Genomic DNA, 18,225 nt, shown 5'->3' on the forward strand with positions numbered 1-18,225 from the left:
CCCTCTGGCAAATCAACCAATGTGATCCATCACATTAATAAAGGACAAAAACCATAAGGTCATCTCAATACTTACAGAAAAAGCATTTGACAAAATACAACATAAAAAACATAGTGGGTTTTGATGAAATGTACATCAAAAGAGTGAAGGCCGTGTACGAAAACCCACAGCTGACCTCCTACTCGACGGTGAAGAAACCATTTCCCCTAAGACCAGGAACGAGATGAGGAAGTCCCTTCTCAGCACTGGAAGTCCCAGCTGCAGCAGATAAGAAAAAGAAAAGACCTCTGCATCGGTAGGGGGATGTCAAACTGTTCCTATTTGCTGAAGACATGGTACTATAAATAGGAAACCTTAGAGACTCCACCAAACACTGTTAGAACTAATGAGTGAATTCAGAAAGTTGTGGGACACATGGGGCTCCTGGGCAGGCATCTGCCTTTGGCTCAGGTCACAATCCCAGAGTCCTGGTATCGAATCCCTCATTAGGCTCCCTGCTCAGCAGGAAGCCTGCTTCTCCCTCTCCCACCTCCCTGCTTGTGTTCCCCTCTCGTGGTGTCTCTCTGTCAAATAAATAAATAAAATCTTTAAAAAAAAGAAAGAAAGAAAAGAAAAAAAGAACAAACAAAGCCACAACAGTGTGGTTCTGGCAAAAGCCAGTGGAGCAGGAGAGTCCGGAAGGAGATGCATGCTGACATGGTCAACTGATCTTTTCTTAAAAATTAAATTTAATTTTATTTAAATCCAATCAATTACCGTATAGTGTAGTATTAGTTTCAGAGATAGAAGTCAGTGATTCATCAGTTGCATGTAACACCCAGTGCTCGTTCCATCATGTGCCCTCCTTAATGCCCATCCCCCAATTTCCCTGTTCCCCCACCCTTTTCCCCTCCAGCAACTCTCTCAGTTTGTTTCCTATGATTAAGAATCTCTTATGGTTTGTCTTCCTCTCTGGTTTCATCTTGTTTTATTTTTTTCTTCCCTTCCCCTCTGCTCCTCTTTTTTTTTTTTTTTTTAAGATAGTGTTTTATTTATTTCTGAAGATTTTATTTACTTACTTGACAGAGAGAGAGTGAGAGAGGGAGAAGCAGACTCCCCACTGAGCAGGGAGCCTGATGGGGGGTTTGATCCCAGGACCCTGGGATTGTGACCTGAGCTGAAGGCAGACGCTTAACAACTGAGCCACCCAGGCGCCCCTATGCTCCTCTGTTGTGAAATCGTATAATTGCCTTTCTCTGATTGACTTATTTTGCTTAGAACAATACCCTCTAATTCCATCCATGTCATTGTAAATGGAAAGATTTCTTTTTTTGGATGGTTAAGTAATATTCCATTGTATATATATACACAATATCTTCTTTATCCATTCATCTGTGGATGGACATCTGGGCTCTTTCCATAGTTCGGCTGTTGTGGACATTGCTGCCATAAACATTGGGGTGCGGGGCCCCTTCAGATCATTCCATGTGTATCTTTGGGGTAAATACCCAGTCGTGCAATAGCTGGGTCCTCAGGTAGCCTTATTCTTAACTTTTTGCAGAACCTGCATATGTTTTCCAGAGTGGCTGCACCAGCTTGCATAAGAGAGTTCCCCTTTCTTTGCATCCTCACCAACATCTGTTGTTTCCTGACTTGTTAATTTTAGCCGTTCTGACTGGTGTGAGGTGGGATCTCATTGTGGTTTGTATTTCCCTGATGCTGAGCGATGGTGAGCATTTTTTCATGGGTCTGTTGGCCATTTGGGTGGCTTCCTTGGAGAAAGGTCTGTTCTTGACTCCTCCCCATTTGTTGACTGGATTATTTGGTCTTCCGTGTAGAGTTCAATAAGTTCTTTATAGATGTTTGATAATAGCCCTTTATCTGATAAGGCATTTGCAAATATCTTCTCCCATTCTGCTGGTTAACTTTTGGTTTTGTCAACTGTTTCCTTTGCTGCGAAAAAGCTTTTTATCTTGATGAAGTCCCAATAGTTCATTTTTGGCATTGTTTCCCTTGTCTTTAGAGACGTGTCTAGCAGGAAGTTGCTGTGGCCGAGGTCAAAGAGGTTGCTGCCCATGTTCTCCTCTAGGATTTTAATGGGTTCCTGTCTCACATTTATGGGTTTATTTTTTTGTGTGTGTGGGTAAGAAAATGGTCGTGTTTCATTCTTCTGCATGTGGCTGTCCAATTTCCCAACACCATTTGTTGAGGAGACTATCTTTTTTGCATTGGACATTCTTTCCCGCTTTGTCAAAGATTAGTTGACCATAGAGTTGAAGGTGCATTTTGGGGCTCTCTATTCTGTTCCAGTGATCTATGTGTCTGTTTTTGTGCCAGTACCATACTGTCTTCGTGATTACAGCTTCGTAACAGAGTTTGAAGTCCAGAATTGTGATGCCACCGGCATCACTGTTTTCTTCTTCAACATTCCTTTGGCTATTCGGGGTCTTTTCTGGTTCCATACAAATTTTAGGATTGTTTGTTCCAGCTCTGGGAAAAAAGTAGATGGTATTTTGATAGGGATTGCATTGACTGTGTAGGGATGGTATTTTAATAGGGATTGCTCTAGGTAGCATAGGCATTTTGACAATGTTTGTTCCTCCAATCCACGAGCATAGAACGTATTTCCATTTTTTTTTTTTTTAAATTTGACAGAGAGATCACAAGCAGGCAGAGAGGCAGGCAGAGAGAGAGGAGGAAGCAGGCTCCCCGAGAGAGCAGGGAACCCGATGCGGGGCTCGATCCCAGGACTCTGAGATCATGACCCGAGCCGAAGGCAGAGGCCTAACCCACTGAGCCACCCAGGCGCCCCCGTATTTCCATTTCTTTGTGTCTTCCTCCGTTTCTGTCACGAGCGTGCTGTAACTTTCTGAGGACAGATCCTTGGCCTCTTTGGTTGGGTTTATTCCTCGGTATCTGATGGTTTGGGCGCTATCGTAAATGAAATCGACTCCTAAAGTTCTCTTTCTTCTGGCTCATTATTGGCGTATAGACACGCAACTGATTTCTGGGCATTGATTTTATATCCTGCCACTTTGCTGAATTCCTGTATGAGTCCTAACAATTTTGGGGTGGAGTCTTTGGGTTTTCCACATAGAGTACCATGACATCGGCAAAAACTGAGAGTTTGACTTCTTCTTTGCCGATTTGGATGCCCTTCATTTCTTTTGGTTTTCTGGTCGCCGAGGCTAGGACTCGTAGTACTATGCTGAACAGCAGTGGTGATAGTGGACAGCCCTGCTGTGATCCTGAGCTTGGGGGGAAGGCTCTCAGTTTTTCCCCATTGAGAATGATATTTGCTGGGGGCTTTTCATTATATGGCTTTGATGATACTGAGGTATGTACCCTCTATCCCTACATTGTGGAGAGTTTTAATCAATAAAGGATGATGTACTTAGTTAAATGCTTTATCTGTATCTTTGAGAGGATCAAATGGTTCTTGTCCTTTTATTTATGTAGTGTATCACACTGATTGATTTGTGGATGTTGAATCTTGCAGCCTGGATATAAATCCCACTTGATCAGGGTGAGTAATTCTTTTAATGTACTGTTGGTTCCTATTGGCTAGTTTCTTGGTGGGTACTTTTGCATCCATGTTCATCAGGGATATTTGTAATTCTCCTTTTTAATGAGGTCTTTGTCTGGTTTGGGGATCAAGGTAATACTGGCCTTAGAGAAAGAGTTTGGGAGTTTTCCTTCCATTTCTATTTTCTGAAACAGCTTCAGAAGAATAAGTATTAATCTTTTTACATGCTTGGTAGAATTACCCTGGGAAGCCATCAGGCACTGGACTCTTGTTTGTTGGGAGATTTTTTTTTTTTAAGATTTTATTTATTTATTTGACAGAGTGATCACAAGTAGGCAGAGAGGCAGGCAGAGAGAGAGAGGAGGAAGCAGGCTCCCTGCTCAGCAGAGAGCCCAATGCGGGACTCGATCCCAGGACCCTGAGATCATGACCTGAGCCGAAGGCAGTCGCTTAACCAACTGAGCCACCCAGGTGTCCCTCTTTTTCAAAATTCTTTAAGCTGTTCTAGCTTTTCTGTCTTTGTAAGTTTGAGAATCAGCTTATTTATATCTACAAGAAGTCTTGCTGGGATTTTGGTTGGGACTGCAGCTAATTCATACATCTTTTAAAGAGAACTGATGTCTTTACTATGTCAAATCTCTCAATCCCCGAACATGGTATGTCTCCCCATTCATTTAAGTCTTTTAACGTGTCTTCCCTCAAAATGCTGTAGTTTTCAACATACAGATCCAGTGCATATTTTCTGTGGATGTATACCCCAGTATTTGATCTATTTTGGAGCTATTGTAGATACTGTTTTTAAAATTTCTTTTTTCTAAGTACAGTTTTTCTGCTGCAATCTTGCATCCCAAGACCTCACCAAACTTATGTATTAGTTCTATAGGTTCTTCTCATAGATTCTTTGGGATTTCCCAATCATGTCATCTGTGACTACAAACAGTTTTTTTTTTTTTTTTTTTTTTTTGCATGTGGGTACATTTATTAATGTTTCATTAGACTGGCTAGGACTCCTGGTAGATGTTGAATGAGACCCATAAGAGTAGTCTTCTCTGTCTTATTCCTGGTTTCAGAGAGAACTTCCAGTGCTTCACTATCACATATGATGTCACCTGCTCTGTATTTCTGTAGATGCCCCTTACTGGTTGACGACGTGCCCCTCTATTCCCATTTTGCTGAAAGTTTTTTTTTTTTTTTTTTTTTTACCATGAATTGGTGTTGGGGTTGTCAGATGCTTTCTATATCAACTGATAGGATGTGTGATATTTTTTCCTTAGATCATTAACATGACACATATTATATGTGTCATATTATATATATCATTATATGTATATAATGATACATTTTCAACTGATGAACCAACCTTGCATTTTCAGGATAAATGCCACTTGGTTGTGATGCATTATTCTTTTTATGTATTACAGCACTTGAATTCACTATATTTTGAAATAAGATTTTCATTTGGCTCATAGGGATATTTGTCTGTAGTTTGCCCTTTATTTTCTTCCTTCTTCCTTTTCTGCCTTCCTCCCTTCCCTCCCTCCATCCACCCTTCCTTCTCTTTCTCTCTCTCCCTCCCTCCCTCTTTTCCTTTCTTTTTGTTCTCTTAGGTGAGGGTACCAGGGTAATGCTGTACTCAGAAACTGGGATATAGTCCCTCCTGTTCCATTTTTCTGGAATAGACTGTGTATAATTGGTTTACTTTCTTCTTTAAATGTCTGGTAGAATTTGCCATTGAAATCATCTGGGCCTGGAGATTTTTCAGTAGGAGTAACTACAAGTTCAATTTTTTAAAAAAATTGTTATAGGGCTCTGAATTGTGCTTTACAGTAAATATGTATTTTGGTCTTCATCCAGGTTCCTGGCTCATAGCTCACAAAACCCTTGGAATTTCTAAGAGCAAAGGGCACTTCTTTTGTTACCATGGTTGGTCTCTGTCCTCAGTTCCTGAACTCCCCTCACAGCCAGGAAGGTGAAGTGGGTGTCCTGTTCTGCTTAACCAGCCCCTCAGCACCACATCTGGGTTAATGTTCATGAGGGGACTTTGGGAAGGCCCTAAGGATGGGGGCTGGGTGCCGGGCAGACCAACTGTGATTAGAGGGTGGGAGTCTCCAGAAAACTCAAGAGGAGGGGTGCTCAGAGGGCTTCTCGGTTGGTGAACCACATGCCGGGCCCCTGGGCCCCAAGCTCCGTGAGGCACAAGGGACCAGGGACTGTTGCCGACCTCCCCCTCTGCATCTCTGGATCTGGCGGTTCACTCCGTTTCTCGAGCATCCTGCGGACGAAGCCCGTGATCGACTTTGTCAGCTGGTCTCCCCCGTTCTGTGAGCCGCTCGTGCAAATGAATGGACCCGGAGGAGGGTGTTGTGGGGACCTCCGATTCTCAGCTGGTCAGCAGTAGCACGGGAGACACCCGGATTGCTGTCTCAACTGGGGCTGTTTCAGGGGCCACGCCCGCGCGTGCGCGCGTGTGTGTCTTCACATCTTCTACGAATTCACTCAATTCTCACAGGCACCGACCATGTGGCCCACCAAATAAACTCAATTCTGACTGTACCCGCTTGAGGACAGCTCCATGAAGGACCCCGGCCCCTGAGACAGCCCCAGTTGATATTTTCCCTAACTCAGGAGAATACAGCAGAGTTCCCATGCTGACCCTTGTAGGCGTGCATGTGCACACGCACACACCCGAGGCAAATGTCTACACAGCCCCTGTCCGACAGGGGCCACAACCCTCATGGGGCTCACGTGTTAGTTCTACGGGACCACAGCTGGTCTAGGAGGAAGGGTATGGACAGGGCTCCCTTAATGTTGTAAGAGAGCGGGCTGTTGCTGTTGGCTTGCTTCTCTGCATTTTCACTCATTGGACAATGAACTTCTATTCTCCAGGACACAAAAGTACTGACGACCGTGTGCAACCGTGTCAAGAGAGGGCTACGCAGACGCGGCCAGGAGCACCGTGCGTGGCCTTAGTTCTGTTTCTACAGCTGCCTGGTGAGAATGCCCCTGGGTGTGGGATGTGGCTGATGGAATTCTTTGTGTTCCTGCTGGTGTAGCTGCGTTTCCTACAGCTTCTCCACCTGTTCCTGGAATGGTCTGTAGATCACCCCGGTTACCGCCAGTTTGTCAAGTGTCATCTCTGAGCGGTAGTGTCTTGGGGCATTTGGGGTTTCCTTGTGGACACTTTTCTCACCATTTTTAAAAGATTTTATTTATTCATTCATTTGTCAGAGAGAGAGAGAGTACACACAAGCAGGCAGAGAGGCAGGCAGAGGCAACGAGAGAAGCAGGCTCCCCGACAAGCGAGGAGCCCGATGCGGGACTCGATCCCAGGACCCTGGGATCATGATCTGAGCTGAAGGCAGCGGCTTAACCCGCTGAGCCCCCCAGGCGCCCTCTCACCATTTTTAAATAAATAAATTTAAACACGGCCAAAGAACGTACCTTCATGTTTGTCCTCATCAGTGTCAAGGCAGTGATCTGAACCACTGCCTCCCCGGAAGCCGTCAGAACGCAGAGCCCAGTTCCCTGGGTCCCTGGGGAGGGAGAGCACTGCCCCCACACCGCTGTCCATCAGCATGGCTGGGCCTGGAGAACACGGCCACGCTGGCCGCTGGTCGGGACGTTGTGGAGCGACAGGGACTCTCACTGGCACTGGGGGCGGGCGCGACCTCCTGCAGCCACTCTGGGTTTGGTTGGGTGGATTCTTCCAGAATGACACATCCTCTTCCCGAGGGACCCCGTCGCCAAACTCTGAGCCACTTACCAGCTGCAGCAGAAGACTTATGTCCACCAAAACCCACACTGGACGTGGAGAACAGCTTATTCCCAACAGCGGAGACCTGGAACCATCGAAGGCTATTTTCAATCCGTGCGGGAAACAAGTCTTGACCCATGCGGACAGCAGAAGGCTACTCAAGGGTAAAAGAGATGAGCTCCGAAGGAGGGGGGGATCTGAGAAGAGCAGACCAAGCGGGGGGGGGCAGGGCTGAGCAGGCGATGGGGATGTTCAGGGCAGTGAGACGCTTTCGTATCACACTTTCCTTGTGGACATGGGACACTGCGCCTCTGTCAAAACCTAAAGAGCTTCAGTGGATGCAAATTAGAGAAAAGGAAGGAAGCCAGGACGTCAGGGACCCCAGGGAGCGCCGCCGACGGTGCAAGGCTCTGTGGCATCACACCCGCGTGAGGCCACCCCAGCGACGGGGCTGGAGTCTGCATGGCTCCAGGCAAAGCACGTGCACACGAGCCCTGGGCTCTCGGGGACGAAGGCGCTTCCCGCGGGGGTCTGACCAGCTGTGCCGCTGCCACACGCACCCTCTGGGGTGAGGGACCGAGTTAGTGGCTGGCACAGGCTGGGGACTTGGGGTGTCCCTGTGGAGTAGGGGCGACAGTGAGTCGGAGGGAGAACGGTCCAGGAGATGACGGCTGGGAGCTGGAGGCACCGGCTTAAGGTGGACCCCGAGGGTCACACAGGGACACGGTTCAATCCGAGTACGTACACGGTCAGCACAGGCGCACGCACAACCCTCCGCAAGGCCTGGCAGAAAGTCTACACATGACCTTTGACTCCCCAGAAACGTCAGTGCTGGTGGCCCCCTGTCGCCGCAGCCCCCTGTCCCGGACGCCCACCGTGGAGCCGGACCATTAAGCGGCGGAGAAGACATTCTGGGCAGATGATGATAAGAGCCGGAGGACCGACCGCGCGGAGGGGAGCACACGGGGAGCCGCGCACGGGGAGCCCCTCCAGCCCCACCGCGACACCAGCCCCGCGGCCGCACCAGCCCCGCCTCGTGGACCGCCTCCCAGAGCCCGGGGTTGCACGGAGCGCAGGGGGTTCTCCCACAGCTGACACCGCGCACCCTCCAGCCGCCCCTGCACCGTTCCCGCAGCGGGCTTGGCACCCCCGCCGCTGCCCTTCCCCCCCCCCCCCCCCCCCCCCCCCCCGGCAGCAGCTGCCTCCCATGGGAGGACACGGCAAAGGGACCCCTGTGCCCTATGGGCAGGAGCACGCGCCGGATCTACCGCTGTGCTAAACCCGACGGTCGCTCGTCTGAAAATAAACAACGGAGCTACCCTGTGGCCCGGCCAGGCCAGTCCACTGCTGGGTGTGGAAGCGAGGATCTGAGCGGTCCTGCACTTGCTGGGGCGCCACTGGCAGCTCCCGCCGGTCCCCTGTCGCCCAAGGGCCTGTCCCCAACGCGCGGATAAAGAAGGCCGGGCTAGGCCTCTGCCGGGGACTACTAGTCAGGAAAAGGCACGAAGTCCTGTCACTGTGACCACACGGATGGACCCTGAGGGTATAAAGCCCAGGGAGAGGAGTCACATAGAGAAGGACAAACACTGGGTGATTTCAGCTGTGTGTGGGAGCTACAAAAAACCAAAACCAACCAACCGAGGGAAAACCAAACGGACTCTTGAACACAGAGAACATACATCCTGGTGCCCAGGGGGGACGTCGCGAGGGACCGGGCAGAATAGGGGACGCAAACTTCCAGTTGTAAAGTCAGGACCTCCCGGGGATGCGGAGGGCAGCTCAGGACAGACAGCGACACTTCCGCCCGGGCACTGAGTAGTGCACAGAGCTGTCGAACCGTGATCCTCCTGAGTCTAAACAAGACGGAGGCGGGAGGACACAGAGAAAGAATCCACATCAGTGGGGAGCGTCTCACTCCCCCGAAGAAGGACACGAGAGGCCTCAGAGGGAAGCAGGTGCATTTCAGGCTGCAGGCAGCTCACGGCTCTGCTTGTTTTCTGATTGTAAAACCAACCCTATGGGAACAGACATCGGGTGGGCTCAGGTGCAGACAGCAGTCAAGGACAGCTTGACACGTCCACAGTGCGTCCTCCCTGGCACCTGAGACTGGGGTTCGAGCCCCTGAAGGGGAATGAAGGTGGGCCCTGAGAGCCTATGCAAGGGGTCAGAGATTTCCGGGAAGGAGATGAAGCCGGCCGGGGGAAGCAGCACAGCACCGTGAGTTCCGGCCTTCGGGAGCGGCGCAGCAGCCCTAGGAAAGGCCGTCCCCCCGCAGAGACGAGCCGGGTGGGCTGAGCCGGAGCGTCTGCACACGCGTGCGACCGTCACACCGTGCGTGGCCCGGAAAGGCGCTAGGGGCTCTGGGGGCCTTCGGGGCTTCTGCTCACACTCACGGGCCCTGCGGAGGGAGCAGCAGCAGACACAAATGCTGACCGGCTGGAAACCACGAAAGATTTTCTTTCTTTCTTCAGTAGAGAGAGAGAGCAAGGGAGGGGAAGGGTCAGAGGGAGAAGCAGACTCCCCACTGAGCAGGGAGCCCAAAGTGGGGTTCCATCCTGGGATTCCAGGACCGTGACCTGAGCTGAAGGCAGACGTTTCACTGACAGAGCCCCCCAGGGACTCCAAATCCTGTTGTCCAGTTGTGGAATCATGAGGAGGTTCGGAGCCCTTGGCTGTGGATCGGCCCATGGCTTGAAGTCTCCTTTCGGCTTCCACGGGTCAAGAAGAAAAGAGGTTGGCAGATACAGTGTGACAGGAGAGAGTCACCCCAACAGCCTTGATCCTGGGTGACACCATGCTAGGGCTCAGGAATCAGGGTGAGTCCGTGAGTGACGTCTTCCTGCCTGTACCCTGTTTAGGGAAAGCCACGAACCCCAAATGGGGTCACTTGGGCTGGGTCACGTCATCACCCTGGGGCTCAGTCGCCCATCGACCTCTTCCAAGCTCCCCGAGAAGTGTGGTCTCCACTCGTCAGCCCCACAGAGGTCATCCCTCCCACGGCCACTCTCCATCCCCAGAGGAAGATGAGCTGGTCTCCCCATTAAGTCCCTTTTGTCCCCAAACGAAGGTGACCTCATTCCAAATCCTCTCTTTTCTGTATATGACGACCATGTCCTGCCGCTACACACCTTCCCCTCCCCTCGCCCTGGGAGGCCGCCCAGTCAGGAACGGTGTCCGAAGGCCCTCAGATCTTCAGATTGCCTCGTCCAACGCTTGGGAAAACAGCAAGACCCTCCAAAGAAAAGTGCCCCCTTTCCAATAACATCCTACCCATGTTAACACATCCAGATTCACTGGAACCTGAGTACCCTTTACATCCTTTTAAAAAATGGTTTAGTGTGGTCTGGTCTTTCTAGAAATTGCCAGTAAGAATAGTGTCACTGAGAACTAGTCAAACAAAGCACGTCCCACATAGCCGTCCTCACAGACGCGGAGCCCAGTGGGGAGCATTAGAGGGGAGATGCTTGGAGTGGAAAGATGCTTTAAAATGCTTTCATTTGACAAATTTGACAACCTGTGACAGCAGACCCCATTGCTAGGGTCTGTCCTGGTGCCCTGGAGGGACCTGGGCAAGTGAGGAGTGTCAAGCCCCTCTGGCTTCATGCCAAGTTGACCTTCTCCGCTGGCCTCCCTGGGCCCCCAGCCACTGGCCCTGACCCCGTGATGGGCTTTCCCTTCTCTGGCTGACAGCGAATGCCAGCTGTGCCCAGGGCTCAGCTCTGGGTCCACTCCCCACAGGCGTAAATAAGCACCAGCGTGCTATCTGTCTCCACTTTGCCAGTAGCTAAATCCCTGGGCGTCTCGTGAGCATCCCTGAATTCCCTACAGTAAGTCCGTCCCACCTCCAGGTGGCTCTGCTTGGCCCTCCTGTTTGGGAGGCCATGTCCTTAGCTACTCCAGCGGATACCCTGGAGTGTCCCTTCCTCTCATCCTGAAAGCCAACCCCTCGACACCGTCACTCACCTGTACCTCCAAAATACCCCTGGACACCCTGGGCCAGACCACCATGACCTTTGCTTCCAGGGGTTGCCCCTGCTCTCGAACAGAACCCAAGTTGTGCACTGAAGCTCGAGAGAGGGTCTGCAAACTTGCAGGCCTGACTGACCCATTTCTACCCTTGCTGGACCCTGGGGTCATTGAGGGGAGGGCCTCCCATGGAATGGAAGGACTCCGGGGGGGGGGTCCTGGGAGATGAGGTGGGGTTCCAGAAGAACAGGGGGCTCCTAGAGGGCTGATGGAGTTTCAGGGAGGTACCTTCAGGGAGATGTCAGGGGACTCTTAGAGGGAGGAGGAGCTCCTGGGGAACAAGCAGGCTCTGGGTGGGGGGTAGGATGCTCCCTGTTGATGACAGGTGTCCAAGGAAATAGGGAATTTGAGGGGACGGTGGGGGGCTCCAAGAGGACGAGCTATGTCTCAGAAGGCTATGAAGGCAACAAGGGGAAGCCTGTGGAAGGTGCCACGGGATCCAACCTAACCAGGCCCCAAACAGGGTGCCACATTTGGCTCTGCCTCCATCCCCTCCTCTTTCCCATCCTAAGTGGGATGAGGTCCCCTCCCTGACCTTCATCACAGCAATGCTGCACCTGCAGTTGGAGTGGTTTGCCTGTACCCTGAACACTCAGGCAGGGGCAGCTCAGAGCAGATCTGAGTTTGGCTGCAACCGTAGATCAGTGTGATGTATCTTATGCATTGGTGTCATGATGCTGCCAGTAAACCCCGTGCCCTGAACAACAAATGTATTCCCCCTTCTGGTCTCCTTCCCAAGAGGGTGGGGTAAGGGCCCATGTCAACCCAGGTACCTGGTGGCTATTCTGAGTCACGCATCTTAAATCAATAACTCCCAAAGGCACAGGCAAGGTGAGGTGCATCTGCTTCTCAGAAATGTGTATTTCTGGGCCTCCCAAGGACTTGCAGTATAATTCCAAGTACGGGTTGCATTTTGTAATCTTGAAAAGAGGAAGGTGGCCCCATGTCCTGAGATGGCGAACAGAGGCTCAGATCAATGGCCTGCTGCGAGTTAGAGTGAGCACAGGATTAAGACAACATACACACACCTATTAAACTGCTACCGAGACAGTGACGAACTATGATGGTGAGACCCAGAAGAAAGCTCAGCCCAAGAGATAATCTGCTAATTCAGAAGACGACAGCCAGGAGGCTGACCAGAACTTTCTACAGAGTCTCACGGACGTGAGAAGAGAACCAACTTCAGAAACTGTGCTGAGGAAAATGGGCCCCAGTCAGTTCTCCAGGCTGTTGGCTGCATCGTGGAAGAGACACAGCAGATCAAACAAGCAGAAAGGGAACTGGCCTTGGTATGATGGAAGCTTGGCCTCAAGCGACCCAAACTCACTGTCAGGGTTAAGTCACCTGGTGGTTCTGGAACTCCTAGCCTAGCGGTCTGCCCCAGCAGAAGGCAGCACCCAGTTCATCATTCAATCATCTGATTCTCTATGATTAACAGAAAATATGCAATAATCAAAAGTACTTGGGGACGCCTGGGTGGCTCAGTTGGTTGGACGACTGGCTTTGGCTCAGGTCATGATCCCGGAGTGCTGGGATCGAGTCCCGCATCGGGCTCCCAGCTCCACGGGGAGTCTGCTTCTCTCTCTGACCTTCTCCTCGCTCATGCTCTCTCTCACTGTCTCTCTCTCTCTCAAATAAATAAATAAAATTAAAAAAAAAAAAAAGTACTTGGTGTACCAGTAACCGAAGGTGAGATGACAAAGAACAGGTGATAGAAATGACCCAACAGAAACATACCTCAGTATCATCAAAGCTACATATGAAAAGCCCCCAGCAAATATCATTCTCAATGGGGAAAAACTGAGAGCCTTCCCCCCAAGCTCAGGATCACAGCAGGGCTGTCCACTATCACCACTGCTGTTCAGCATAGTACTACGAGTCCTAGCCTCGGCGACCAGAAAACCAAAAGAAATGAAAGGCATCCAAATCGGCAAAGAAGAAGTCAAACTCTCAGTTTTTGCCGATGACATGGTACTCTATGTGGAAAACCCAAAGACTCCACCCCAAAATTGTTAGGACTCATACAGGAATTCAGCAAAGTGGCAGGATATAAAATCAATGCCCAGAAATCAGTTGCGTGTCTATACGCCAATAATGAGCCAGAAGAAAGAGAACTTTAGGAGTCGATTTCATTTACGATAGCGCCCAAACCATCAGATACCAAGGAATAAACCCAACCAAAGAGGCCAAGGATCTGTCCTCAGAAAGTTACAGCACGCTCGTGACAGAAATGGAGGAAGACACAAAGAAATGGAAATACGGGGGCGCCTGGGTGGCTCAGTGGGTTAGGCCTCTGCCTTCGGCTCGGGTCATGATCTCAGAGTCCTGGGATCGAGCCCCGCATCGGGTTCCCTGCTCTCTCGGGGAGCCTGCTTCCTCCTCTCTCTCTGCCTGCCTCTCTGCCTGCTTGTGATCTCTCTGTCAAATTTAAAAAAAAAAAAAAATGGAAATACGTTCTATGCTCGTGGATTGGAGGAACAAACATTGTCAAAATGCCTATGCTACCTAGAGCAATCCCTATTAAAATACCATCCCTACACAGTCAATGCAATCCCTATCAAAATACCATCTACTTTTTTCCCAGAGCTGGAACAAACAATCCTAAAATTTGTATGGAACCAGAAAAGACCCCGAATAGCCAAAGGAATGTTGAAGAAGAAAACAGTGATGCCGGTGGCATCACAATTCTGGACTTCAAACTCTGTTACGAAGCTGTAATCACGGAGACAGTATGGTACTGGCACAAAAACAGACACATAGATCACTGGAACAGAATAGAGAGCCCCAAAATGCACCTTCAACTCTATGGTCAACTAATCTTTGACAAAGCGGGAAAGAATGTCCAATGCAAAAAAGATAGTCTCCTCAACAAATGGTGTTGGGAAATTGGACAGCCACATGCAGAAGAATGAAACACGACCATTTTCTTACCCACACACACAAAAAAATAAACCCATAAATGTGAGACAGGAACCCATTAAAATCCTAGAGGAGAACATGGGCAGCAACCTCTTTGACCTCGGCCACAGCAACTTCCTGCTAGACACGTCTCTAAAGACAAGGGAAACAATGCCAAAAATGAACTATTGGGACTTCATCAAGATAAAAAGCTTTTTCGCAGCAAAGGAAACAGTTGACAAAACCAAAAGGTAACCAGCAGAATGGGAGAAGATATTTGCAAATGCCTTATCAGATAAAGGGCTATTATCAAACATCTATAAAGAACTTATTGAACTCTACACGGAAGACCAAATAATCCAGTCAACAAATGGGGAGGAGTCAAGAACAGACCTTTCTCCAAGGAAGCCACCCAAATGGCCAACAGACCCATGAAAAAATGCTCACCATCGCTCAGCATCAGGGAAATACAAACCACAATGAGATCCCACCTCACACCAGTCAGAACGGCTAAAATTAACAAGTCAGGAAACAACAGATGTTGGTGAGGATGCAAAGAAAGGGGAACTCTCTTATGCAAGCTGGTGCAGCCACTCTGGAAAACATATGCAGGTTCTGCAAAAAGTTAAGAATAAGGCTACCTGAGGACCCAGCTATTGCACGACTGGGTATTTACCCCAAAGATACACATGGAATGATCTGAAGGGGCCCCGCACCCCAATGTTTATGGCAGCAATGTCCACAACAGCCGAACTATGGAAAGAGCCCAGATGTCCATCCACAGATGAATGGCTAGAGATGTGGTTCATATACACATTGGAATATTACTCAGCCATCCTCCCAAAAAACGTGAAATCTTTATTTGCAGTGACATGGTTGGAACTGGAGGGTAGAAGTTAAGTGAAATAAGTCAATCAGAGAAAGACAATTATCACATGATCTCACTGATATGTGGAATTTAAGATGCAAACCAGAGGATCACAGGGGAAGAATGGAAAAAATAAAACAAGACAAAACCAGAGAGGGAGAAAGTATAAGAGACTTTTTTTTTTTAATTTTTATTAGACAGAGAGATCACAAGCAGGCAGAGAGGCAGGCAGAGAGAGAGGAGGAAGCAGGCTCCCTGCTGAGCAGAGAGCCTGATGTGGGGCTTGATCCCAGGACTCCGAGATCATGACCCGAGCCGAAGGCAGTGGCTTAACCCACTGAGCCACCCAGGCGCCCCTATAAGAGACTTTTAATCATAGGAAGCAAATGGAGGGTTGCTGGAGGGGTAATGGGGTGATGGACATTAAGGAGGGCATGTGATATCATGAGCACTGGGTATTATATAAGACTGATGAATGCCAGGCCTATAGCTCTGAAAGAAATAATACCTTATACCTTAATTAATTGAATTTAAGTTAAAAATGGTACAAAAAATAAATAACCTAACAGAGACGCAGATAATGCCATTATCAGATAAGGACTTTAAAATAACTATACTTTATATACTTCATTAAGTATCCCGTCAAAAGATAAAAATTAACTAATTTGGTTAGGGGGGAGATTTGGAAACACAAACAAACTAATGGAAATTCCAATACAAGAAAAATAGCATGACTAAACTTTTTTTTTTTTAAGATTTTATTTATTTATTTGACAGACAGAGATTACAGGTAGGCAGAGAGGCAGTCAGAGAGAGGAGGAAGCCGGCTCCCCGCTGAGCAGAGAGCCCGATGTGGGGCTCGATCCCAGGACCCTGGGATCATGACCTGAGCCGAAGGCAGAGGCTTTAACCCACTGAGCCACCCAGGCACCCCTAGCATGACTAAACTTAAGGACTCAATGGAGGAGACTGACAACAGACTCGATGCAGATAAAGAAAGGTGGTGAACTAGAAGGCTGTTCAAAGGAAATTACTGAGACTGAAACGGAGAGTCAAAAGGATATAAAGTCTAGTGAAGAATGTAAGATACATGTGAGGAGAGCGGAAAGGTAGAGCATGTATTTAGCTGGATTCTTAAATGAAGATCAGAAAGAGAGGGGGTGGGGTGCCTGGGGCCTCAGTTGGTTAAGCATCTGCCTTCAGCTCAGGTCATGATCTCAGAGTCTTGGGATCGAGGCTTGCGTCAGGCTTTCTGCTCAGTGGGGTGTCTGCTTCTCCCTCTCCCTTTGCCCCCCACTCATGCTCTCTCTCTTGCTCATTCACTCTCTCTCAAGTAACTAAATAAAATCTTAAAAAATAAAAAGAGAAAGCGGCATCCAAAATATCTGAAGAAAGAAGAGATGAGAATTTCCCCAAACTGATGAAAGGTATCAAGCTACTATCCTAGAAGTACTTCATGCCTCGAGAAGGGTAAGTCAGGGTGAGGCACAGCGAGGCACAGCCCAGTGAATGTGAAACTGAAGATAGAGAGGAACTCTTCCAGCACCCACAAAGACATGCCTTCTTTAGAGCGTGACAGGAAGACTGACAGGAAGTAGAAAAGCCGGAAGACAACAGAGTCCCGTTTTCAGAGTACTGACAGAAATGACTGCCAACCTATAATTCTATACCCAGTAATGAATATCCTTCAAAAATAGAGGACACACCAAGAAATTTTCAGAAAAGCAAAAACTGCAGTATTTATCACCAGTAAACTTTCATTGTCAAGTGACATGGTAGAAGGTGTTCTTCAGGCAGAAAAAAAAAAAAAAAAAAAAAAAGAGGAACCCCCGATGGAAGTAGAAAGATGTCAGGATTGAAGAGCAACAAAATTCTAAATGAATACTGACTGCATAACTTAATAATAACTTATTTACTTAATATTTATTATTAATTATCATTAGTCACAAATAAAGACAAAATGCTCTAAAGTCCTAGGATTGTCCAGGGAACGGCTAAAGTATAAGCTTATGTTAAGCTTTAATAAGTCAAAGACATATGTATAATCCCTAGAGTAACTACTAAAATAATACTAAAACAATGCAAAACTACCAAAGCGGAGAAAATGGTAAAATAAAAACCCAGAAGACGACAAAAGAAAAAAAAGAGAAAACAGAAATAGAATAGGCAGAAAAACCAAAACGCCCAAAATATATCAGTGATTAAATTAAATGTAAATTTTCAGCCTAAATTTTCCAATGAAAAGCGCAATCATCAGACTAGGAAAAAAAAACCCAGAAGTCAACTACATTCCAATTCTAAGAGAACACCTTAAATAAAAGAATCTAGAAGGGTTAAAAGTCAGGGAATGGAAAAAAAACAGCATGTAAGCCCTACCCCAAAGAAGGCTGGCATGGCCGTGTCCTCTGAAACAGACCTCACAACCAGCGTCCCGAGAGATGACTTCCCTGATCCGTCCCAGCTGCTAACTCAGGACATGAACGGGCAGAGCCGTGGCGGGCTGCTGTGGCCACCTGTTCGGTCCAGGGGCATCCCGGGGGGCTGGACAAAGCTCCTGGCCAGGTTTGCCAATGCTGCTGCTGAACCAGCTTGGTAAACTGATGGTGAGAGAAGCCAAAAGCTCAAGACACTAAGGTTTGGGAGAGAGGGAGCCATTTATTTTGGGTGCCGGCAACCAGGGGAGGTGGCAGGCTCGGGCCTCAACTTCCTACCTCTCTGCTGGCGGGACAGACCCCAAGGGTTTTACAGGGAAAGGTTCGGGGGTACGTGCAAGAGAGCAGGCACGGAGCATGTAATCCTGGGGTGGGGGCGGCCAGTATGCATTCAGCGTGTTGTACTGGTTGAGGAGGGGATGTGGGGTGGGTGTCTTCTAGGCATTCCATTGCTCAGGGCTTTTCTGGCCTGGCAGGTGGAAGCTGCCGTCCTTGTAGGGAAGCTCATCAGCACTTCAGGCAAGCGTGGCAAGAAATCAGGAAGATGGGTTTCGGTTGGGGTACAAGCTAAGTGCTCTGCCTGTTTCTGTTGTAACTACAGCAGTTGGTGAGCCAGCGGCCTCGCTGGCACAAGGAAGAGCATCTCAGAGGGGAGACAGTCCATTTGTTGGGATGCTAAGATGATTTAAGATATGGGCTCTTGACATAGTCTAGAAATAGAAAAGCACAAACCTAACAGAAC

General features: G+C 48.7%; 1 protein-coding gene across 6 annotated transcripts in view; it reads right to left on the minus strand.

Moving 5' to 3' along the window:
- Positions 1 to 62: 62 nt before the first annotated feature.
- LOC125078620 (translation initiation factor IF-2-like) overlaps positions 63 to 18,225 on the minus strand; it is a 24,023-nt gene continuing 5,860 nt past the window's right edge. For 2 of the 6 annotated variants that reach the window (XR_007120932.1, XM_047691550.1), the window contains one exon: positions 16,356 to 18,193. Coding sequence is in view for 1 of the 6 variants with exons in the window: in XM_047691550.1 (XP_047547506.1) it covers positions 18,159 to 18,193 (35 nt within the window). In the remaining 5 variants the exon portion in view is untranslated. Of the gene's footprint in view, positions 259 to 6,946; positions 7,345 to 8,454; positions 10,110 to 16,355; positions 18,194 to 18,225 lie in introns of those variants that run through there. The other 4 variants (XR_007120930.1, XR_007120927.1, XR_007120926.1 and 1 more) reach the window with 3 other exon arrangements.

The sequence above is a fragment of the Lutra lutra genome, chromosome 10 (genome assembly GCF_902655055.1).
Source record: "Lutra lutra chromosome 10, mLutLut1.2, whole genome shotgun sequence".
In the NCBI taxonomy this organism is placed as follows: domain Eukaryota; kingdom Metazoa; phylum Chordata; class Mammalia; order Carnivora; family Mustelidae; genus Lutra; species Lutra lutra.